Source organism: Neovison vison, chromosome X, assembly GCF_020171115.1.
Source record: "Neovison vison isolate M4711 chromosome X, ASM_NN_V1, whole genome shotgun sequence".
Classification (NCBI taxonomy): Eukaryota; Metazoa; Chordata; class Mammalia; order Carnivora; family Mustelidae; genus Neogale; species Neogale vison.
Window position 1 is genome coordinate 7,592,562 of NC_058105.1, and position 24,352 is coordinate 7,616,913.

General features: G+C 52.9%; 1 protein-coding gene across 1 annotated transcript; it reads left to right on the top strand.

Moving 5' to 3' along the window:
• Positions 1-19,970: 19,970 nt before the first annotated feature.
• On the top strand, positions 19,971-21,749 carry PNMA6A (PNMA family member 6A; the record flags this gene model as incomplete). Its single annotated transcript, XM_044234813.1, has 2 exons — positions 19,971-20,073; positions 20,326-21,749. A coding segment is annotated over exon 2 (1,266 nt), but the record flags the coding sequence as incomplete, so codon positions are not given.
• Between the last annotated feature and the right edge of the window lie 2,603 nt (positions 21,750-24,352).

Genomic DNA, 24,352 nt, shown 5'->3' on the forward strand with positions numbered 1-24,352 from the left:
TATGAGAAACCCTTCACAGATTTCCAAAGCTGTTATGATAATTTGGACTTTCATCAGTACTGCCTGTTTCTTGGAGTTCTCAAAAATTTTATGTTGTCACCTTTGAACTTTTATCCATTCTGGTCAGTGACTCATTGTGGTATTTCACTGTGCTATCAATTTGCATTTTTGTGATGATTAATGATATGGAATACTTTTTTGTGTGATTATTAGCTATTCTCCTTAATGAACTGCCTATTCGAGTCTCTTGCCCAGTTTTCAAGTGGGGTCCTTGCCTTCGTTTCATTATTGACTCGTGCAAATTGTCAAAATACTCTGGTTACAAGCCCTTTCTAAGATATACCTGTTGGGACTATTTTCTCCCTGTTATGTCTTGTCTATGCACTTTCTTAGTGGTGTCTGTTCATAAGTAGATAGCTTTAACTGTGATGAGGGTTCACTGCATCCTTTCTTTTCTTCTATAGTGATTAGTTAACGGGTCCTGCCCAAGAGACCTTTCCCTAACCCACATTTGGTTAGGTATTATCTTGTTTTCCTCTAGAAGCCCTGTAGTTTTAGCCTTGCATTTAGGTCTTAGGATGTGCCTAAATTAATTTTTGTATTTGAGGGGAGGTGTGGGGTCAGGATGCATTTGAAAAAAATTCATTTTGACACTGATTTTATTTGGAGTGTTGGTGAAAAATTAGTTCTGTACTTGTGGGTCTATGATGGTGTTCCATATTTCCCTCTTCTGTACTTTTCAGTTCCAGACTTTCCATTTGGTTCTTCATTATAGATACCACTTTCCTATAGAGACTTTTCCTCATTGTTTCCTTCATTATTTTTATGTTTCCCTTTCAATTCTGGAACATCTTTATTTCCAATAGCTGTCTTAAAGTCGCTGTATGTAGGGGAGCCTGGGTGGCTCAGTGGCCTCAGCCTTCGGCTCAGGTCATGATCTCAGGGTCCTGGGATCAAGCCCCACATCGGGCTCTCTGCTCAGCAGGGAGCCTGCTTCCCCCTCTCCCTCTGCCTGCCTCTCTGCCTACTTGGGATCTCTTTCTCTGTCAAATAAATAAATAAAATCTTTTTAAAAATAATGTATTAAGTTGCTGTGTGTTAATCCCATCATCCTAGCAATTTCTGGACCTACTGGCACATTTCTCCCTTGTTTATGGGTCATGTTTCTTTCCTTCACATATCTAGAAGTTTTGCATAGAGGCCATTTTGGCTATTATGTTGTTAAGAGTCTAAGTTTTGTTTATCTTATTTATGTGTTCAGTTTTTTTCCACTATGCACTTTGTTCACTTACTAGAATGAGCCTTTCAGGGTTTGTTGTTAAGCTTTGTTAATGTAGGTCTTATAGAGCTACGTGAGCCATTTTCCTAATGTATGACTACACTGGGTTCTGTGATGAACATCTGGGGACTTCGGTGTGGTGTCTCTACTGTGGCTGGCGGGAACACTGTGTAAGCTCTGGTAGCTCTCTATCTTATAGCTCCTGGTGGGTGTTCTGTGTCCAAACTTGTGGTGTCTCAATCTGAGCATGCAGAGTTAGTATGCAGTTATAAACTCAGCAATAACTTTGTGCCATACTCTGGAGGCTTTCTATGCCCAGTTCCCTTCTCTCTAGTACACTGCTTGCAAAATGGAGTAATATCCAAATCCACAACTCAGCAAGATTACCACTGCTTCTTGGATTCCCTCTCACTATGCCATAGACTGTGAAGTACCGCCATGTCAATAGCGGCACTGATCTTTGATCTCACCTTGGTTATTTGCCTTCTCTCGGGTCTCACAATCCTGGCAAACTCCCCACAGCCAAGAAGCTCATCCTGTAGAGGACAGAGTTAAATGGTTAGAAGATATTTGGTACCTGGAGAAAAGGTTAGCGTAGATGGGGCCCAGAGTGATGAAGAGAGGGGCAAGGAAAGGGAGCAGGTCCACAGGGCACGTGTATGGGGCTGTGCAGTTCCTATGGCGCCCATGCCATCTTTGGACTTCTGCTCCAGATGTGCAGCAGACTGCGGGAATCTCCACGGAACTGTCACTACCCTAGCAGTCTGTAAAGAAGAGGAGTAACCTGTTCATGTCTGTGAACTACCAAAGTCAGTCGGAAAAAACGTGTTTGTAATGAACTAGAGGGAGATTTGTGTCATATCAGAAGTGCTTATACAGGTCCAGGTGATAAGTGAACCCAGAGGCAACTGAGTGTTATGTACTGAGGTTAGAGGAACACCAAAGCTGGGAGTCAAACAGATTCCTATCGGACAGGATCTCTTTACAGACGTAAGCCAAAAGTCTCCATTGAAAAGTGGCATTTTGCCTAGCCATCTCCCACTCCCTACAGGCAGCTGTCTTTGTCAGCTAGTACCTGCTCTTTTCTAAACCAAAACTACAGGAGGAATTCAATGTCCCAAGAGGGAGGGCCAAGGCTCTGTCTAGAGGCCATGTTCTACTGGCTCCACTCTTGTGTGACTTGACCCTGAAAAGGCTCACTTCTGCCAGGGAGTGTGTGAGGAGCACAAACGCAGGAAGAATTGATTTGTCCCGACTTTGTCCCAGTATGTCATCCCAGTTAAGGCCAAACAACTTGTTTACAGTGAACTACCACTCTTAGTAGCAAGTGTTTACTGGATTGCTCACAACCTCTTTGCCTGAAGGTAACGTTTCCTTGACATTCCCCCCAGGGATTCTGATCACTGCCCTCCTCACACACACACTTGTGGTTTGGAGAAATCATAAGCTGGTTTGTCTGCAGCTCACTAGAGCTTTGGGGAAACCACCTATAGACCCACCAACAAGGACACAGAGGAGGGGCCTAACCTCAGAAGCCCAAACTGGTGACAGGTGACAGAGCAGTACACACAGGAAATACACATGGCCAGCTCCCACAAAACCCTGAGGTTTCCTTGGCAACCAAGGTCCCAACCCTCCCACAATATGTGGGCGAGCATCGCAAAGTCTTCAGAGCTAGTGCCAAAAAAGAAACCCAGGCAGTTCCTTTGGAAATTCAAGAGGAATAAACCTTTCCCAGGTGTATTAGACTCTTATGGATGCAATAAAATTTACCATCAACTGGGTGGCAATTTCTCAAAAAAGAAAAATTTATTGTCCCACAGTTCTGGAGGATAGAAGTTGGAAATAAAGGTGTAAGGAGAGTTTGATCCTTCTGGAAACTCTGAGGGAGGACCTGTCCCATTTCTTTATCCTAGCTTCCGGTACCCTTAGTATATGGCAGCACAAATCCAGTGTGCACATGGCATTCTCCACTGTGTGTGTCTCTGTGTCCAAACTTCCACTTTTTATAAGGGCTTCAATTGTATTCCATTTTAACTAATTACATCTGCAATGAACCTATTTTAAAGAAAGTTCACATTCTGGCAGAGGCAATATAGCTCAGGGGGAGAGCACTTGATTGCAAAATAATTTAATTGCAAAATCAGTTCACATTCTGAGGAACTAGGGATTAAAACTTACCAAACAAATTTTGGGGGTAAATAAGTTTATAGCACCAGGTAATCCAAAATACCACCTCAAATATTATGGTTCATAGGACATTAATCATGGTAACACATTCAATTAATTATAACAATATATCCAGTACTCTTTCTTTCTTTAAAAAATATTTTACTGGGTCACCTGGGTGGCTCAGTCGGTGAAGCATCTGCCTCTGGCTCAGATCATGATCCCAGAGTCCTGGGATGGTGCCCTGCTTCCCAGAATCCTGCTGCTCCCTGAACCTCTGCCTACCACTCACCCTCCTTGTGCATCCTGTCACTCTATCTGTCGAATAAATAAATAAAATCTTTAAAAATATTTCCTATTGATTTATTTCCTTATTTAGAGAGAAAAAACATGAAAACAGAGGGACAGAGGGAGAAGGAGAGAGAGAATCTCAAGCAGACTCTGCACGGAATGTGGAGCCCAACATGTGCCTTGATATTATGGCCCTGAGACCATGACTGAGCTGAAATCAAGAGCTGGATGCTTAAGCAACCGAACCACCCAGTGCCCCCATTCATTTTTCTTAAAATGACACGAGGAAAGGCTGACCACAACGCCTAATAAAATTAGTGACTTTATTTCTGAGGTTTACATGATTGTGACTTATTGATTCCCAAAAGACCAACGCTAGAGCGAAAAACACGCAGGGATGCCTGCCATACTTTCTATTATAATGCCTTATCTGATAGCATAGCGTTTTAGTTACAGATCACGTACGTTTATAACATACCAGGTGATGAGTCTTGTCACCCAGTTTTGCAACCGATTAGAAAATGGACAAAATGGGATACCTCTAGAGCATTTAAACCTCAGTATTGAAGACGTTAGTAATATATTATTCTTATTGTTCTATTATATTATAATATTCAAAGAGGTATCCTATCATGTGTTAGTAATATATTATTATTACTGTATTATATTATATTATAATATTCAAAGAGGTATCCTATCACGTGTTTCCTAGTGGTTTAGAACATATTCTTCCAGGGGCGCCAGGGTGGTTCCGACAGTGAAGCGTCTGCTTTCGGCTCGTGTCATGACCCCAGCGTCCTGGGATCCCGCCCAGCATCGGGCTCCCTGCTCGGCAGGGAGTCTGCTTCTCCCTCTCCCTCTGCCCCTCCGCCCCACTCGTGCTCACTCTCTCTCGAAGAAATAGATAAAATCTTTTTTTTTTAATTCTTCCGTCTGCATATTAACGCAATCATTTAACTTGGCGGGGAAAAGGTCAGACTGTTCAGACAGAAATTAAGGGCGATGCGCTTCATCGGCGTAACAACGATGAGGGCTTTCTCTAGTAAAGTTCCAGGGCATATATTCCCCACACATTGAATGAGCTAGATCTGCAGCTTCAAAGTTTTAGCAGCAATATGTGGAAAACATGCATAAGGTAAGGGCATTTTAATCAAGAACTAATTATTGTCAAGCCTATTTAAATTAATGCTCAGTGTGCCCTGACTTTTCCAAGCAAATCACTTGGAGCAAAGTAGTAGTCACTCTTCTTTCTTTCTTTCTCTCTATTATTTTAACATAAAATGTATTATTTGTTTTGGGGGTACAGGTCTGTGAGTTATCAGTCTTACACACTTCACAGCACTCACCATAGCCCATACCCTCCCCAAGGCCCATCCCCCAGCCACCCCATCCCTCCCATCCCCCTCCACTCCAGCAACCCTCAGTTTGTTTCCTGAGATTAAGGGTCTCTTGTGGTCTGTCTCCCTCTCTGGTTTCGTCTTGTTCCGTTTTTCCCTCCCTTCCCCTATGATCCTCTGTCTTGTTTCTCCAATTCTTCAAATCAGTGAGACCATGTAATACCTGTCTTTCTCTGATTGACTTCTTTTGCCTGGCGTAACACCCCCTAGTTCCACCCGCGTCGTTGCAAATGGCAAGACTTTATATTTCTTTTGACGGCTGCATAGTATTCCACTATATGCATATAGACCACACCTTCTTTATCCGTTCATCTGTTGAGAGCCTAGTACTCACTCTTCTAAGTGAAAGAGTAAGAGATAGAACGTATAGCCATGTGTTTGCAAAGGCTTTTGGTTTATTTCTCAGAAATTGTGGAACAGCGGGCTCTAACGACTGGAGAACCAATCCTTTCGCAGGCCAGGTGGCTTCCTAAAGGACTTGAGTGAGTTGTCAGCTGATTGATAGGCCCTTAAAAACAGCTTTTGATGAGAGATCGTTGTGCGATTGTTGGCTGGCCTCCAGGAAGGAATTTAAAGAATGAGATGGCATACTACATTAAGTCTGCTTAAGTCCACTTCTTCTTCTTTTTTTTCTTCTGATGTTTTTTTCAACTGGAAAATAATTGATGTACACTATTGTATTAGTTTCAGGTTTTCAGCATAGTGATTTGACACTTGTATACAGCACAAAATGGCCACCACAGTAAGTCTCGTCGCCATCCCTCTCCATACAAAGTTGTTACAGTGTTATTGGCTATATATTCCCTATGCTGTACACTACATCCCCCGTGTCTTATTTGTTTTATAAATGGAAGCCTGTACCTCTTAATCCCCTTCGCCTATTTCATCCACACTACCCCTCTACCCTCCTCCCCCTCTGGAAACCATCATTTTGTTCTCTGTATCCATGAGCCTGCTTCTATTTTGTTTCGTCTGTTTTGTTTTGTTTTAGATTCCATATGTAAGTAAAGTCACGCAGTTATTTGTCTTTCTCTGTCTGATTCATTTCACTTAACAGGATACCCTGTAGGTCCATCCACGTTGCCCCAAATGGCAGCATGTCCTTCCTTTGTGTGGCTGAGTAGTATTTCGCAGCCTGTGCGCCAGATCTTCTTTACCCATTTATCTATCGATGGACATTTAGGCTGCTTCTATATCCCAGCTATTGTAAATAATGCTGCGACAAACATAGGGGTGCATATTCCTGTTTTGTGTTTTTATTTGTTTATTCTTTTACTTTTCGATAAATAGCTAGAAGGGAGATTGCTGGATCGCATGGTTTTTCTCTTTTTAGGTTTTTTGAGGACCCTCCATACTGTTTTCCATAGTGGCTGCACCAGTTTACACTCCCACCAACAGTGCACAAGGGTATCGAAAATAGAACTACCATATGATGCACTACTTCCACTACTGGTATTTACCCAAAGACAAAGGAAACTCTACTTGGAAAAGATATGTGCACCCCTATGTTTACTGCAGCATAATTTACAGTAGTCAAGATACGGAAGCAAACTAAATGTCCATCAATAGACGAATGGATAAGGGAGATGTGGAGCATGCACACGTACACACACACACACACACACACACACACACACACACACAATGGAATATCACACAGCCATAAAAAAGGATGAAGTCGTACCATTTTTCATCTGACCGAGTCAGACTGAGAAAGACAAATACCATATGACTTCACTCCTGGGTGGAATCTAAGAAACAAAACGAATGAATAAACAAACAAGCAGCAGAATCCGACCTGCAAATTCAGAGAACAAACTTCTGGTTGCTGGAGTTGGGGGGGAGGCAGGGATAGGGTGGCTGGGTTATGGACACTGGGGAGGGTATGTGCTCTGGTGAGTGCTGTGAATTGTGTAAGACTGATGATTCACAGACCTGTACCCCTGGGGTAAATAATACATTATATGTTAATTTAAAAAAAAGACTCAGGGGTGGGTTTATTTCTGGACTCTCTATTCTGTTTTACTGAACTATGTTTCTGTTTTTGTGCCAGTACCATACTGTTTTGATTACTGCAGCTTTGTAGTATGACTTAAAGCCTGGGAGCATAATACCTCCAGCTTTCTTTCTTCTTCTTTCTCAAGATTGCTTTGGGTATTTGGGATCTTTTGGAATTCCATACAAATTTTAGGATTGTTTGTTCTAGCTCTGTGGAAAATGCCATTGGTATTTTTGATACAGATTGTATTGAATCTGTAGATTGCGTTGGGTAGTATGGACATTGAATTAATTAATTAATTAATTTTTAACACATAATGTATTATTTGCTTCACGAGTACAGGTCTGTGAATCATCAGTCTTACACAATTCATAGCGCTCACCATAGCACATGTCCTCGCCAATGTCCATCACCCCGCCACCCTATCCCTACCCCCCCACATCCCCTAGCAACCCTCAGTTTGTTTCCTGGAGATTAAGAGTCCCTTATGGTTGGTCTCCTTCCCTGGTCCCATCTGGTTTCATTTTTTCCCTGCCTACCCCACCACAACTCCTTACCTTGCCTCTCAAATCGCTCATATCAGAGAGATCATATGATAATTGTCTTTTTCTCTGATTGACTTATTTCACTCAGCATAATACCCTCTAGTCCCATCCACGTCCTTGCAAATGGCAAGATTTCATTTCTTTTGATGGTTGCATAGTATTCCATTGGGGGTATGTGTGTGTGTGTGTGTGTGTGTGTACACATACCACATCTTCTTTAGCCATTCATCTGTTGTTGATGGACATCTAGGCTCTTTCCATAGTTTGGCTATTGTGGACATTGCGGCTGTAAACACTGGGGTGCACGTGTCCCTTCGGATCACGACATTTGTATCTTTAGGCTAAATACCCAGTAGTGCGATTGCTGGGTCATAGGGTGGCTCTATTTTCAACTTTTTGAGGAACCTCCAGCTGTTTTCCAGAGTGGCTGCACCAGCTTGCATCCCCACCAACAGCGTACGAGGGTTCCCCTTTCTCCGCACCCTCGCCAGCATCTGTCATTTCCTGACTTGTTGATGTTAGCCCTTCTGACCGGTGTGAGGTGGTATCTCATTGTGGCTTTGATTTGTAGTTCCCTGATGCCCAGCGATGTGGAGCACTTTTTCATGTGTCTGTTGGCCATCTGGGTGTCTTCTTTGCAGAAATGTCTGCTCATGTCCTCTGCCCCTTTCCTGATTGGATTATTTGTTCTTTGGGTGTTGAGTTTGAGAAGTTCTTTATAGGTCTTGGGTACTAGCCCTTTATGTGATATGTCGTTTGCAAACATCTTCTCCCATTCCGTGGGTTGTCTTTTGGCTGTGTTGACTGTTTCCTTTGCTGTGCAGAAGCTTTCGACCTTGACAAAGTCCCAGTAGTTCATTCTTGCTTTTGTTTCCCTCGCCTTTGGTGATGTTTCTGGGAAGAAGTTGCCGCAAGGCTGAGGTCCAAGAGGTTGCTGCCTGTGTTCTTCTCAAGGATTTTGATGGATTCCTGTCTCACATTGAGGTCTTTCAGCCATTTGGAGTCTATTTTTGTGTGTGGTGTAAGGAAATGGTCCAGTTCCATTCTTCTGCATGTGGCTGTCCAATTTTCCCAACACCATTTGTTGAAGAGACTGTCTTTCTTCTATTGGACATTCTTTCCTGCTTTGTCAAAGATTGGTTGACCATAGAGTTAAGGGTCCATTTATGGGCTCTCTATTCTGTTCCATTGGTCTATGTGTCTGTTTTTGTGCCAGTACCACACTGTCTCGATGATGACAGCTTTGTAATAGAGCTTGAAGTCTGGAATTGTGAGGCCGCCAACTTTGGTTTTCCTTTTCAACATTCCTCTGGCCGTTCGGGGTCTTTTCTGGTTCCACATAAATTTTAGGATTATTTGTTCCATTTCTTTGAAGAAAATGGATGGTATTTTGATAGAGATTGCATTAAATGTGCAGATGGCTTTGGGTAGCACAGACATTTTCACAATATTTGTTTTTCCAATCCGTGAGCATAGAACATTTTCCCATTTCTTCTGTGTCTTCCTCGAGCTCTTTCATGAGTACTTTATAGTTCTCTGAGTACAGATTCTTTGCTTCTTTGGTTAGGTTTATTGCTACGTGTCTTAATGGTTTGGGGAGCAGTTGTAAATGGGATGGACTCCTTAATTTCTCGTTCTTCTGTCTTGCTGTTGGTGTATAGAAATGCAACTGATTTCTGTGCGTTGATTTTATATCCTGACACTTGAACGAATACCTGTATGAGTTCTAGCAGTTTTGGAGTGGAGTCTTTTGGGTTTTCCACATAAAGTATTAGTTGGACATTTTTAATAATATTACTTCTTCCAGTCCATGAGCATGGAATATCTGTTTTTTTTCTGTTTGTCTGTGCGTTGTCTTCAGTTTTTTTCAGCAGTGTCTTATAGTTTCCAGAGTGCAGGTCTTTTACCTCCATGGTCAAGTTTTTTTTCCCAGGTATTTTATTCTTTCTGGTACAGTTGTAAATGGGATTGTTTTCTCAATTTCTCCTCCTGGTAGTTAGTTAATAGTGTATAGAAAGGCAACAGATTTCTGTATGCTGGTTTTGTATCCTGCAAATTTACTGAATCCATTTATTAGTTCTAATAGGGGTTTTTTTTGGGGGGGGGGGTGGAGGTTTCAGGGTTTTCTACATACATAAAGTATCATGTCATCAGCAAATAGTGACAGTTTTACTTTGCCTTTCTGATTTTGATGACTTTTCTTTTCTTTTTGTTCTCTTTTCTTTTCTTTTTGTTTCCCAGCTGCTGTGGCTAGGCTCATCTGCTTCTTTGGATTTAAAAAACTCCAAAAGAATTTAAAAAAATTTTTTGGAAAAAAAAATAAAAAGGTAAATAATCTTGCCTCGCATTCACACCCCTCATATTTCCCTGTGAAAACATTCATCTTTGGGGAAAAAAAATCCCATCCATCTCTCCTAAAAATTCATTTCCAACCAAATTTTGCTTTTCAGGTCAATGAATTAGTTTTTGAAAACTCTACTATCTTTGTTATTCTGAGCAACTGGGTATTATGATCAATAATTGTGGTGGTGGAAACTTCAAAAATGTGGAGTCTTAGCACAGTGAATAAAAGTCACAAAGAATACAATAGCATTTCAATTTGTTTATACACTTTTGTTGCAGAGAAACACTATAGGGTTCCACAAGAGACGCCGAGGATAAAAGACAGACTACATTCGGATAACATTATGTGAGGGAAGGGGGATGGAGATATGAGTTCACGGAGATGAAATGTGGGTGTCGATTTTCCAACTTAAAGGAGAGCTTTTTCTCGTGTTTTTAAGTCAGTGGTGATGGGTGTCAAATGGCCAGGATCTTTAGATTTCACTGGGTGCCATCAAAATCGTGACGCTCAAGTTTTGTTTTAAAAAACTTCAACACTTACGATATAGCAGAAATGACATATTTACTACTTGGGCTTAGACTGAAATATTTTAAATGTCAACTCCCATGTGCGAGGGGATCCACGGTTTCTCAGAATTGTTTGAGAGGGTTTGTGAGCAAACGCTGACTCCTTCCCATCTAAGCTGTTCTCTGCCGGCTGGGATTCACAGTATCCCACCAACTGGTCTGGCCAAAAGACCACCTTGCCCCATCCAGAACCTTCCCCACACTGCAGCAAGAGTGATCCCTTAAGATGCGAATCTGTATCGAAAGTGACCTCAATCTGAGGGACACCACGAGGAGCACGAGGTATGCCTGTGAGTTCAAACTTTCCAAGTAGATTGTTGCCCTTGGTCATGGCACGCTCACCTTCATACACCTGAATAAGCACACCAGGCTGGTTGTCGGAGTAGGTAGTGAAGGTTGGAGAAAGTCTGCAACCCCATCATCACCAAGCTGTACCAGAGTGCAGGGGGCATGCCAGGAGGAATGCCTGGAGGCTTCCCTGGTGGTGGAGCTCCTCCCTCTGGTGGTGCCTCCTCTGGGCCCACCGTTGAAGAGGTTGACTAAACCAATCTGAGAATAAATAGGTTGAGCATTGTTCCACACACAATATTCAAAGGACCCAAATTTGTAGCAAATTCCATGGCAGTTGTAATGTTGAGCTGCGATAGCAAAAAAACTGGGCATTCTTGATACTTGAATATGGAATCTGTGCACAGGGAAAGGAAATAAACATTGCACTTTATAAGCACTGCATTGCTAAGTGGAAAATGCAATGTCTTAAATAAAACTGTATTTAAAATTGGCACCAAAAAAAATGCGAATCTGACCACATTAATCCCTTGCTTAGAAATTCTTCAGCGGCTCCCCACTGTGCTTTGAATTCTTAACCCTGGGCCAAAATTCCTAACCCTGATTTACACAGCCTGAGAGCTCTGATAAGGCGTCTGCCAATCAGGATGATCTCAAGCCGGCCTTCCACCCTCGCTTGACCTGTCCTATTTCAGACCCCCCCCCTTAGGTAATATGGTTCCCACCACTGGACATTTGAACACTGCTGTACCCTTGGCCCGGGATGCGCTTACCTTCTTCCTTTCCCTGGGCATCCCCTACCCGTCCCTCAGGCCTCAGCGCCCGTGCCATTTTCTTAGGAGAGACTTCCTTGGCTTTCTAGACCGATTCATATCCCCCTTCAGAGTACTCACACAGCATTGTGTGCCTTTCCTTCATAGCACTAGTCATATTTGCCATTCTATAGGTATCAGCGGGTATGATACTTAGCGCAGATCCACAAAGACTCAGGAGTGATCAGAATTACGGTCCTCCCACGTGCACTCCCAACCCATCCACAGGTCAAGCTCTCGGTTCCTTTTGAACGAGACAACAGCTCTTTGGCCTCCCTTCACTCCTCCCTACACTGCCATTTATGGGGCACCGCCTATGCTCTGAGACCGACACACTTGATGAGTCTTGACACTCAAAGTTTTGTCTTGACGCTGAAACTTTTCTGTTTCGAGCACCTGACCCCAACAGTCAAGAGTCCTGGTTTTCAAGAGGATGGTCTTTGCCAGGCACCACAGAAGTGAATAAATAAATAAATAAATAAATAAATAAAAGGCAGAGAGGAGGGGGGGCGGGGGATTGGGGAGAAGAAGAAAAAAGAGGCCAAGAGGTACACCCTTTATTCTCTTTGGACTCTTCTCGTTGCGTTCACTGCCCAGATCCCTGAACTCTAGAGCCATACTCGACTTGGAGGATGCGCTCAGTGAACATTGGTTGACCTTTGTATCTCTGTACCATCCATCCCCTGGGAGGAAATGCGCACAAAGAGTGCACTTACTGCCACCTGGGTGGATGCTAGGGCACTGGGGTTGGGGTGGAGTGGGTCCCCTTGACGGGTATGACAGAGCGCATCCCTCTGCGTTTGCTTGGGGGGTGGTGTCCTTAGGGTCTGTGGTCACCCCTTAGACGACGCCCTGAGTTACGGCAGGGTGTAGTTCTTCTGCTCTGATGTCCAGGCGTAGGCTCAGCACGTAGTGTAATCAGTGGAACGTAGAGGGTACAGCTTAGCTCCTTGTTGGATGAATTAAAGAAGGGCCTTCTTTTGTCTGGGGAAGGCCCTGGGAGCTCCCTAAGTTCGCAGGGATGGAATTTCCTTCCCTCCCCATGGGGAGGACGGAGGGAGGGAAAAGATAAAACGAAAACATACCTTTCCTTCCCCAGGGACAGGGACAGGAAGTCCCCTGTACACGGGGTTCCCGGAGGCTAAAGGAGCACTCGCATTTGGAGAAGGCTTGAGGTTGGTTAGGAGAGAGGCAGCCCGGGAAGGGGGGCCATGGACAAGTGGGCAAAGGCTTCAGGGCTCACTGAGGGAGCACTGGACTGGGTTGGGTTGGGTTGGGTTGGGCCGGGCCGGGCTGGGCCGGGCCCCCGAGGGAGGAAGTGGACTCAGTTCACCTGGGTCAAGGCATTAGAGGGCAGGACACACCCTTATTCCAGGCACAGTGGTGGCAGGTCAGGAGAGACAGACTTGCCCTCCTTTCAGGGGCTTCGTTCCGAGGAACCGGCAACAGCCATGGCTAGGTGCTGGGGAGGCTGGGCTGGAAGATGGGGATCGAGCCTGAGAACACTGGGCCAGCCCGGCCTGGCAGTAGCTGCCCTCCACAGCCTGGAAGTTGCCATTCCCAGAACCTTGATGACTGACAGCTCTTGAGTTTCCACTGCCCCCTCCCTCAGTGGGGCTCTGACCCCGACCACCCACCCTGCAGGATATCCAGGAGGCGGAGCCTGGATAGAGGCACTGTACCCACCCTGGCGGGGAGCACAGTATCACCTCAGGAGACTACAAGAACTCGGAATCTTCAGAACACTCCCACATAACAGTCTCACAGGGGATTCTCGCGCCCTCCGTGTGGGACAGGCAGATGAGCCAGACTGACAGATGAGGAAACAGGGGTCCTCTAAGGAAGTGCGACTCTCGCGGACAAACACAAGGGAACCCGGGTGTCTTAGCCAGCTCAGGCCACCGTCAGGAAATACCGCAGAATGGGCAGCTTAAATGACAGACCTTGGTTTTCTCGTAGTTCTGGAGGCGAGAAGTCTGAGACCAGGGTGCCAGCCCGGCTGGTTTCTGCTGAAAGCTCGCTTCCCAGCTTGTAGGTGGCCGCCATCTCTTTGTGTGCTCACAGAACCTCTTCTTTGTGCACTTGGGGTGGGGGAGAGGGAAGAAAGAGAGGCAGTAAGAGAGAGGCAGACAGACCGACAGAGCTCTCTGGCATCTCTTCTTAGGAGAACACTACTCCCACCGGATCAGGCCCTTAGGAACTCATTTAACCGTTAATTGCCCCCTTATAGGCCTCATCTCCAAATATGGCCCCCGGGGTTTAGGGCTTCCACATACAAACGGGCATACACACACACACACACACACACACACACACACACTCATACAGACCTTGCGGAGACAAAATTCATAGCACTGGGTGCTCCGTAACAGATGGACGGAGCCTTAGAGAACATGGCTCCTTTTACTGCTGCCTCTGTTCAAAGCGTACACAGTTTGGTGCCTTTGGAAAACTGCATCCACCCAGGGACTGACCCAGCCCCCTGTCAATCTACAGAGCATTTACGTCTTCCCAGAAAGTACCTCTGACCTCCTTGCCAGTGACTCCTGCCTCCCTGGAGGCAACCGCCCTCGGGATCTCCTGCACCACAGATCCTTTCTGCCCGCTCTTGCATTCTGTGTCGGTGGAATCACACGGTGTCCCACTCCGGCGTCTAGCTTTTCTCACTTCGCGTATCGTCTGTGAGCCAGACCCTTGTGGTTGTGAGGGTCAGAGGTCCACAGCATAGGGATTCACAGCAAGCCCCTTGTCCCTCTTCCTGCGGATGGGCATTTGGGTGGGCTCCGGTATGGGGCTATTAGGATGAGAGCTGATGGGAACATCCTTGTGTGAGTCTCTTTGTGGTCCATTCTCCTGGGTAAACAAGGAGGGGTGCCAGGGCTGGGTCACAGGGTAGGGTGGGTCGGTTGTTTAAAAGGACCGCACGCAGATGTCTGAAGACGTTCTGACAATTCACACTCTCGTCACCGATTCTCGACGCGAGAACCATCCAAACCCTGACCCCAGGCAGAGGCACGAGTCTGGCCACGTCCTGTGTCCCGTGTTTGTACCGAGCCTGCGGCCACCCAGCCTCCCACCCCCCGAGGGGCTGTCATGGGTTACGGAGTGTGCCGCAGCCAGCCGGGTCTGTGAAGGACGGGCCGACGGAAGGCGTGCTGCCACTTGCCCAGCCCAGCAGTACCCTGAGTGGGGAAGCATGAGTGCCATGTTGGGGTGATGCTCCAAAGGCCCATGTGGGCCCAGTGGGAGCCTCCTGTACCCGTGAGTTTCCAGTGGGCAGCTGGACACAGAGCTGGCAGCCTGGAAGGAGCTGAGGAGGTACTGTTCCCCAGGTAGGAGCAGCCCGAGTGGGAATGGCGAGTACAGAAAGGGAGGAGAGGGCCCGCCGGGCCACCCAAACACCTGCGGGAGGTTTGGGGCAGGGTGGGGAGCCCCCAGACTCTGGGAGCGGGAGCTGGGTGTGTGAGCAGAGTGGGTGGTGGAGGCAGAGGGCTGTCGAGCAGCTAGAGCCATCGTCGGCTGGCAGGGACCTGGTCTGAAGCCACAGTTTAGGAAGCGTGGGTGGGCACTGCCTGGTTAGGAGGTAGGCGGGAACCCCAGGCTCTCCCTGGAGGAGACGGGAGAGGCCCACTCAGCTGTGCAGGGCTTGGGCCCTTGGTGACTGCGGTGCGAAGCAGAGAAGCCCTTCCTGGGTTGTGAGCAGACAGGGCTCCCCCTCAACCCGTGGAGGTTAAGGGACACAGCCGAGGTCGCCCTCCCGGGCAGCAGTCAGCTGAAGAGAAGCACTGAAGGCCCCTCTGCTGCCCTGCCTGTGTTCTCTGTGCTCAGCGAGGCTGGCCGTCGTCCCTTGGGCTGTATTTGCAACAGCTACTGCTAGAGGAGGTGTGTTATGGGAGCACCCCGTCCCCTAGCAGCCCAGGCCCTCTGTGAATCTTGATTGAAGCGTCTCTGTGCCACCCCACAGCGAAGTGTTTCTGAGCTGCTTTCTCCCCGTGGCTACCATCTGCTGGGCACCGGCTCTGTGCCGGGCCTAGTACCGGCAATCGGGCGGACCAAGCCAAAGAGACGGAAGACCCTGGGAGCCGAGCCAAGCAGGCGGCACAGTTACAATTCCTTTACGACCAGCAGGGAGCCCGGCCATCCACAGCGCCTGGGTGGTTGGGGGGGGGGGGTGGGAGGAAGAGGGCACAGTGTGTACCTACCTGGTGTCACACAGGGCTCTCAAGCGCAAGCGTGGCCACAGGAACTCTTCCCTGCCTCTGTCTCCTCACTTTCCAACCCCCCTTCTCACGAAAGGTGAGAGGAAAGGCAACTGCCGGCGCGATCCCCATGTCAGAGAAGCACCATCCCATCCTCTGGGCCCACACACAACTGGGGAATCTGGGACCCTGCTCGAGCCCACCCTGTGCCTTCTCCCTCCCCGGAGCCCGGATCCCCTCCTTTCTCTCAAGCCCTCTGCCTGAGGAGGCCCAGCCCCCCCCCCCCCATCTGGTCTGGCCTTCTGGCCTGCTGCCGAAGGCGCCCTCTGCTTCAGACTCGCCTCCCTGCTGCCCAGCTCACCACACAGCGGGTCTGATCATTGTCACCCCCTCACGTCAAACCCGCTGGGCTCTCCACAGCCCTCGGGGGTAAGGGGCCCCAGGCCCCTGGCAGACGGGAGCTGGCTGACAGGTTCGGGCGCTCGCTCGAAGGATGGTACTGAGTGCCTCCTGTGGGTCAGACTCTGTCCTAGGCACTGGGGACCCTCGGGTGAGAAATATGGGCAAGGCCGCCTGGGGAGGAAGGCCACAATGCCCCCAAAGCAGAGACTGAAACCTCTGTCGTCTGTGTGTCACAGGATGACCCATGAATCACTGCTGATGATGTGAAATGTGGACGGGGAGTGTTCCAGCACACACACACCCCCTTTGATGTGGGCGGCTTGGCAGAGGAGGCCTCTGGGAGGAGAGGACGGTTCTGCCGAGATTTGAACGAGGAAGGGGAGGAGGGGGAGGGGGAGGACGAGGAGGCTGGGGCAGAGGCGGAGGCGGGCCCCCACGGGAAGTTCTTGGGCTGGGTTTTTGTCCCACCCAGAGGAGGAAGGAAGGCAAAGGCCCCCGGTGAGAAGGAGCTGGGTGTGGTGCTCTGGGGCCAGCCGAGAAGGCCCGTGAAGCAGGGGTTTGGTGAGAGGTGCTGGCGGCCGGGTGGTAGGGAAAGGAGAGGCCAGCTCCTTGCGGGGACAGGTGGCGTGTGGAGCGGGGCTGGAGCGCTCCTGTCCGGACATCTTCATTCTGAAGTTCCCATGGGGCATTCCAGTGGGCAGTTTGATGAGCATGTGTGGGGCTCAGGGAAGGGGTCCCACCCAGAGACAAGACATTTGGAGCCATCGGCAGGCAGATGGTCTCTCAGATGACAGGACCTCAAGTGAGGATGGTGTTGGAGGCCCCAAGGGTCCTGGGGCTGAGGCGGGGAGCCTACCGGCACCGGGCACCACGCTGAACTCAAGCAAAGGAGAGGGAGGAGGGAGTCCCGAGGGTGGGCAGGCAGAGAGGGCGGAGATTAGCCCAAAGGTGGGGGCTCGCAGAAGCCAAGAAAGGAAAAGCCAAGAAGGAAGGAGCGTCAGCTGTGCTGCGACGCGGAGCAGAATGGGGGCCGAGAGGCGACAAAGGAAAGGTAGTTGGGGCGTCACAGCCCAGCCCTGGCAGAGGGGGGAACGGGCACCCCAAGGGAGAGCCAGAGAGTCCTGGACTCGGAGTCAGCAGGTAACGGAAGGAAGGAGAGTAGGAGAGGCGAGGCTGAATGCAGAGGGAATGAACTGACAGTCGGCCTGCAGGTCAGCTGGCCAGTTGGTGACATGGAGCCCACAGATGCTCCCACGGGAGCACCCTCTCTGGGGCAGGATCCCAGACAAATCATGGCAGACACCAAGAAAGAGGACAACGTGGGGTGCAAGCCATGGCAGGGCCAGCGCCAAGGTTTGGTGGACAGACATTCTCACGGTGGATGTTAAGAGCAGCAGTTCACCTGTATTAGGAGGGGCAGTCTTGGCCTTCGGCGGGGAGAAAGGGAGGGAGCCCACCCACAAGGCCGACTGGGAAAGCCGGTCTGTGACAGAGCACCTGTGTTTCCTCCCTTACCCAGCATTTACCTCCCCGGAGATAAGAAAGCTGGGCGAGTAAGACCACATGGGCCAGCCAGGCTCCGACGAGGAGACCAACTCCAACATGGCCTGCTTCTGGGCCATGGGTGATTGTAGGGGGGAAATGAGAGTGCCTTCGGCCTTGATGCTAGGGAGGTTTCTCCTAGAAACAGGCCAGCGAGGCTTCTGCACAGCGGGAAGGAAATGAGCAAAGGAGATTCACAGAAGCGGAGCTGGGAATGTCTGACACACTCGTGCAAGGATGCCCGCCCGACCTCACTGCCGACCAGGGAAACACAAGGCACACAAAAATGAGGTAGCGCTTTTCCCTGTGGAGGTGGGCAAGCGGTCAAGGCTGGACAAGACCCGAGGCTGCTCAGGCTGTGGAGCGCACAGGACCGCGCCCATGCTGCTGGTGGGAGCAAACACAGCTTCCGCCACCCGTGGGGAACAACAGATTAGCGACACCTGGCTGCGGCGGCGATGGGCACCCAAGGGCCCACGTCCCAGCAAAACCACTTCCTGGTGTACGTGCCAGAGCCTGTCGTGCCAACAGCGGCTCAGACAGGCAGGCACAAGGTGCTGGTGGCAGCACTGTCTCTGACAGCCGAAGACTGGGGGCGGTGGGAACGAATGCCCATCCACGGGGTCACAGACAAGGAAACCAGGGCTCTGATTCGGCCAGCAGCATGAGTGAGCTGGATGCCCGGAGGAAACCTTGACCAGTACAGCTTGAGTGTGCAAAGCAAGTCACGGGAGAGGACGTCTGGCCAGATGCCAGGCAAGGATAGAGAAGGGGGGTGGACCGGCGACAACACCTGTGCCTGAGGGTGTGACCCTGAGGGAAACTGTCTGCCATCGGACCAGCAGAGAGGCTGTGCCCATGGCCCCAGACTCCCATGACAGGACAGGTGCAGGCTGCCGAGACCCAGAGGGACTGGAGCTCCATTTGGAGTGGCGGCGGCGGCACTGCCCTGGTATGGTGACTAGCCTAGCTAGCAAAGGAAAGGGGAAGGATCTGTGGAAGAAGGCTGACTCGGAGGTCTCTGGGGAGGCACCGCACCCGTGCGGCCCTCAGGGGCCAAGAGAGCAAATGTCTTGGAGCCCATTAGCCTGGCAAGGGCACCGGGACCAGGGGACACACCCAGGGCTCCACTCCCAGCCCACCAGCTCTCCTGCACACACACACCCCCACCCTCAGGTAGAGACCCCAGTTCTGTCGTTCCACTGAGGCCCAGAGAAGGGGCAAGGACTTGCCCAAGGACACATGGCAAGATAACAGGCTTGGAGTGAGTACTTGGAGTGAGCAAAACAGGAGACGAGTCCGTGGCACCCTCTTCGGGACAGGCCACTGGCACTGGGGTAGCGACGCGCCTTGGCCAGTGGGTCTGGGTGGGCAGGTCCTGCGTGCACCCACAGCGGCCTCGCCCTCGCCCCCCGCCCCCCGCCCCGCAGCAAGCCTGGGGGACTGCAGACCCTCCGTTGGGGTGGAGTGTGTGAGTGCTCGAGTGTGCGCACGAGGCGTCTCCTCCACGTAATTAATGGCACCTGGACGAGGTGCTGCCCGCCAGGCTGGGACAGGACCAGTCTTGGGCGGGGTGGAGGAGGGGGGCAGCAGGCGAAGAGGCCCCCAGGACGCCCTCCCCGCCCCCAATCCCGTTCCCCACCCACGCCAGAGCGCAGCGCCCGCGGGCGCATCTCGGGCCTGCCCAGCCCCTCTCCGGCGGCTCCCCGCGGACTTGGGGCCCCCGCGGGTGTGGAACCCTCGCCACGCTGACGCGCCGAGGGCACGCTCCGGGAGCGGCGGGCGGTGGACCGGGCTGGGTCAGGGATGGGGGCACCGAGTCGCGGATCCCCCGGGTCCCCCCACCTGTGCCAGCGGCCCCTCAGGGGGCCGGGGTGGTGGTGGGGGGGGGAGGAGCGGCTGACGTCACGCGCGGTCCCGGGGTGCCCGCGGCGGTGGCCGCAGCCCGGCCGCGTGACCCGAGCGCGCCAATGGCCCGGCGGTCTCCGGGGCGACGCGGAGGGTCCGCGCTCCGCCGCCCCCGCGCCCCCGCCCCGAGTCCGCACTGCAGAGAGTGGCGGCGAGCAGGCGCCGGCGCGCTGGCCCACGTGCCGCGCGGAGAGAGGGACCGCGAGAGGAAGCGGGAGAGCCGCGCGAGAGAGCCGGGGAGAGAGGCGCGCAGCACCCGGCCGCTGCTCCGCGCAGCCCCTGCGCCCCTCCTGCTGGGACCTCCGCCGGGAAAGACCCCGACCCAGAGGAAGGTACCAGACCCCGGGGAGGGTGCGCTTGGCCCCCGGGAGACCCCGCCGCCCTCCGCCCGCTCCAGCGGGACTGCGGCAGCCCGCGGGGGCGGGGTGGGGGAGGAGGGGGCTGTGGTCCCCCGCGGGTCGGTGGAAGGCGGGGCAGGGATCGAGCCTGGGCGGCAGAGGCGCCGCCCCGGGGGAGGAGGGTCACCTGGCGGTGGGAGGAGGGTGTGGGCATTAACCTCGCTCTCGCCCGGTTCCCGTTCGCAGGCTGTGGAGACCTGGGCGGTTCTCTCCGAGTCCAAGCCGTCCTCCACCCCACCCCCTGCCTCATTCTTTCCTCCCTCCCAGTAGCACCCTCCCTGGTCTGCGTCGCGGACGGTTTCCTGCCCGTAGTATTAGCCCCGCGCCGGCGGAGATTGCGCGCGATGGCGGTGACGCTGCTGCAGGACTGGTGCAGGTGGATGGGCGTCAGCGCTCGCAGGGGCCTGCTCATCCTGGGCATCCCGGAGAACTGTGATGAAGCCGAACTCCACGAGTCCCTGGAGGCCGCCCTGTGGCCCTTGGGCCACTTCACCGTGCTGGGCAAAGTGTTTCGAGAGGAGGATAACGCCAGTGCGGCCCTGGTCGAGCTTGACCGGGAAGTCAACTATGCTTTGGTCCCCAGGGCAATCGCGGGCACCGGGGGTCCCTGGAACGTGGTCTTTGTGCCCCGTTACTCAGGCGAGGAGTTTCTCAATCGCGTGTTCCACTTCCTGGAGCAACAAGGGCAGATGGTGGAGACCGTGGCTGGGGTCTTGGGGCTGGGACTGCGCAGGGTGTGCTGGCTCCGATCGGTCACTCAGGCCCTCCAGCCCTTGGTGGAGACCCTGCGGTATGAGCGCCTGGGCGTGTTTTCCGGGAGGGATCCGCTCGCCCCGGGGGAGGAGCCCTTTGAGGCCTGGCTCGACCACGCCTCCGACATGCTACAGGTGTGGCAGAGTGTCTCAGAACGGGAGAAGAGGCGGCGGCTGATGGAAGGCCTTCGAGGGACAGCCCTGCAGCTCATGCATGAACTCCTGGCGGACAACCCCGCCAGGACCGCGGAGGACTGCCTGGCGGCCCTGACCCAAGTGTTTGGAGACAACGCGACCCAGAGGACCATCCGGATGAGGTGTTTGACCGCTCACCAGCAGCCGGGCGAGGGGCTTTCCGCTTTCGTGTTGCGGCTGGAAGTCCTGCTGCAGAAAGGCATTGAGAAGGGGGCCCTGGCCAGAGGCTCAGCTGACCTCCTGCGCCTGAGGCACATGCTCACCAGGGCCATCGTTCCTGAGCCTCTGGACGAGGTACTGAGGAAGCTGAGAATGGCTGGGAGGTGTCCAAGTTTCCTAGAGATGATGGGGATTGTTCGGGAGTCTGAGGCATGGGAGGCCAGTCTAGCCACGATCGAGGGAGCCCAGGCAGAGGAACGGGTCCGTGCCCAGGCAGAGGAACGGGTCCGTGCCCAGGCAGAGGAACGGGTCCGTGCCCAGGCAGAGGAACGGGTCCGTGCCCAGGCAGAGGAACGGGTCCGTGCCCAGGCAGAGGAATGGGTCCGTGCCCGGGCAGAGGGGGCGTTCCGTGCCCAGGCAGAGGAATGGGTCCGTGCCCAGGCAGAGGGAGCGGTCCGTGCCCAGGCAGAGGGAGGGGTCCGTGCCCAGGCAGAGGGAGGGGTCCATGCCCAGGCAGAGGAAGGGGCCGGTGCCCAGGCAGAGGAAGGGGCCGGTGCCCAGGCAGAGGAAGGGGCCGGTGCCCAGGCAGAGGAAGAGGTCGGTGCCCAGGCAGAGGAAGGGGCCGGTGCCCAGGCAGAGGAAGAGGTCGGTGCCCAGGCAGAGGAAGGGGCCGGTGCCCAGGCAGAGGAAGGGGCCGGTGCCCAGGCAGAGGAAGGGGCCGGCGCCCAGGCTAAGGCGGAGGATGATAGCATGGAGGAGAGGCAGCTGGAGGAGCCGGAGTGGGAGGAGGAGGAGGAGGACAGTGACGATCGTGACACTCTCCCCGCAGACCTAGGTCAGGCAAGCCCCTCAGAGGCCCCTGGGGGCCCCACTCCTGCCCAGATGGGCCGAGCTTCCAGGGCGGGCCCAGGAGGTCCTGGCTATGAGCCAGAGGGCCTCCCCCAGGCCGGAGACCAGGAGGCCGGAGAGCCCCCCGAGGAGGGGCTCGAGCCCATCCCAGAGGGGTCGGGAAACGTGGATGGGGCTGGGGAGACGATCCCCCCCGAGTCCTCCTCAGGCTAATAGGCTCAGAAGGCCCAGGGCCCCCCTCTCCTCTCAGGCAGCAGAGCTCTGGAGGCAGGGGGAGGCCATGCCGGGGCAGCAGCCTCACCCCACGTGCGGGGCCGGGCCGAGGGAAGGCCCCACCCAGCCCAAGCCAAGACCCCAGGCACTCCACCACCCATAAGGGTTCCTGAACACCACCATGAGCCCTTCCAAGTGACCAGGATGACCACACTTGACACCACATGGGGGGGGAGGTGCCCCCCCTCCCCCGCAACCCATGGCAGCACCATACCTGGCCCCAGCCCCAGTCCCAATCCATGCCAACTCAGGCAGCCAGTCTGGGAAGCACCCCTGAGTGGCTGACCCTAGCCGAGGTGAGGGGCACCCGGAGCCATCTGCCACCCACACTGGACTGGGAGATGTTAGGGACCGCCTCAAGGGTGCCAGCCTCTTGGGTCTCCCAAGGCGGAGACCCTCATGTGCATCCCCCGGGGCACGTCGCTCCATGTTCTGGGAAACCCGCTTGTGTCTCTGTGGGGCCCTTATGACCCACGTGTCCCGTTACTCCCCCACCCCACTAGGTCCCGTTCCTGTGCAGAGCCTTGAGGTGGGCAGGAGCCCGCGGTGGGTGTCCTGGCCCACCGGGGCAGCCACCCCCCAGCCCGGGGGCCTGCCGTGAGCCTCAGTGGCGACCGGGGCTCCGCTCGCGCTCTCTCCCAGGGTTGTGAGCTCCTCCGCTGCTTTCTCGGTGTAGATTTAAGCCGGCCGCTGCTTGTTCTCGTGGAGATGTGTGTGTGTGCTTCTCTGAGCGGCTGTCCCCGGCCCCATCTCCGAGATCCCCAGCCCGGTTCCAGGAGCCGGCCGGAAGGATGTACGAGGGCACGGCTGCTGCTCGCCCCGTGACCTCGGGAAGGAGGAACCGACCAAGGACCGCGGTGGCCAGCGGGAGTCTCCACGGGAACCGTGCTCTGATGTGCCACCCCGTTGTTTCTCGCGACTCCGTGTCCCCGGCTTGGCCGAGTGTCCCCTGCTGCGTTTTCCGCCCTCCTGGGACTGTCCTGTGCAGACCATGGGGCGGGACCAGGCCCCAGCATGTCGGCCAGAGGGGAGGGTGCGTGCCCTGAGGTGAGGGGATGTGCGTGGCCAGCGTCCGTCGTCCTGGCCAGAGGTTGATTGTGGGGCCCCCAGGAAGGGAGACTGAGGCGGGAGGGCCACGGTGTTGGGGGAAGCAGAGGCACCTCGTTTGGGACCCCAAGAGGAGGGGGAGGCCATGACCCATGGGCTCTAGTGGCCGTTAGATGTTCCTCTCTCTGTTGTCATTCCCTGTCTTCGATGGTTTCAGTAAATGTTTCTCTTCAATAAAGTTAATTTCATGTGTCAACTGAGTCTCGTCTCTGCTGTGGGCAATCGAGCGAAGAGCGTGCTGGCATCGGGGAAGCGGGTGGGTTGGCAAGTGGCCACTGTGCTGTGGTACAGGGGTACAGCCAAGGGTGCACCCAAGAGAGGCTGTGTGATCCCTTGGGCTGGGTGGAGACTGGTGACAGGAACTTGGCACAAGCTGTGGATGGCTGGGACTCCTAGAAAACCCAGAGAGTCTTTAGGAATATGTGGGTTAGACCTTCAAAGGAGGGAGCGGGACAGCAGGTAGGGCCTGAGGCTCCAGGATCTGTGGAAGGGCTGTATGGCTCAGGGCATCCACTGGGTTAGAGAAGTCAAGCATGCGATCGCACAGGCCAGCCAGTCGTGGAATGGCCAGGGCACGAGGTCGGGTGTCCACACCAGGAGCTGCATGGCTTTGTCCGTGGTAGAGGGATATTCCAACCGTGTTGGAATTATTATTATTAGGTGTACAATAGAATGATTCCGCACTCCCCTACAACACTCAAGTGCACTTCGTAATGTGCCTCAGGCGCAGTTTTTGAACGACACTTGGGACTTGGTGGTGTGTGATGGCCAAGGTATGGAAGGTAGGGTAGGCTGGGTTCCACAGTCCTCAGCCTTTGTGTAGTGGGAGGAAATTCCTGCAAGAACAGCCCAGGTGTTCCGTGTGTGAGATGTTCCTG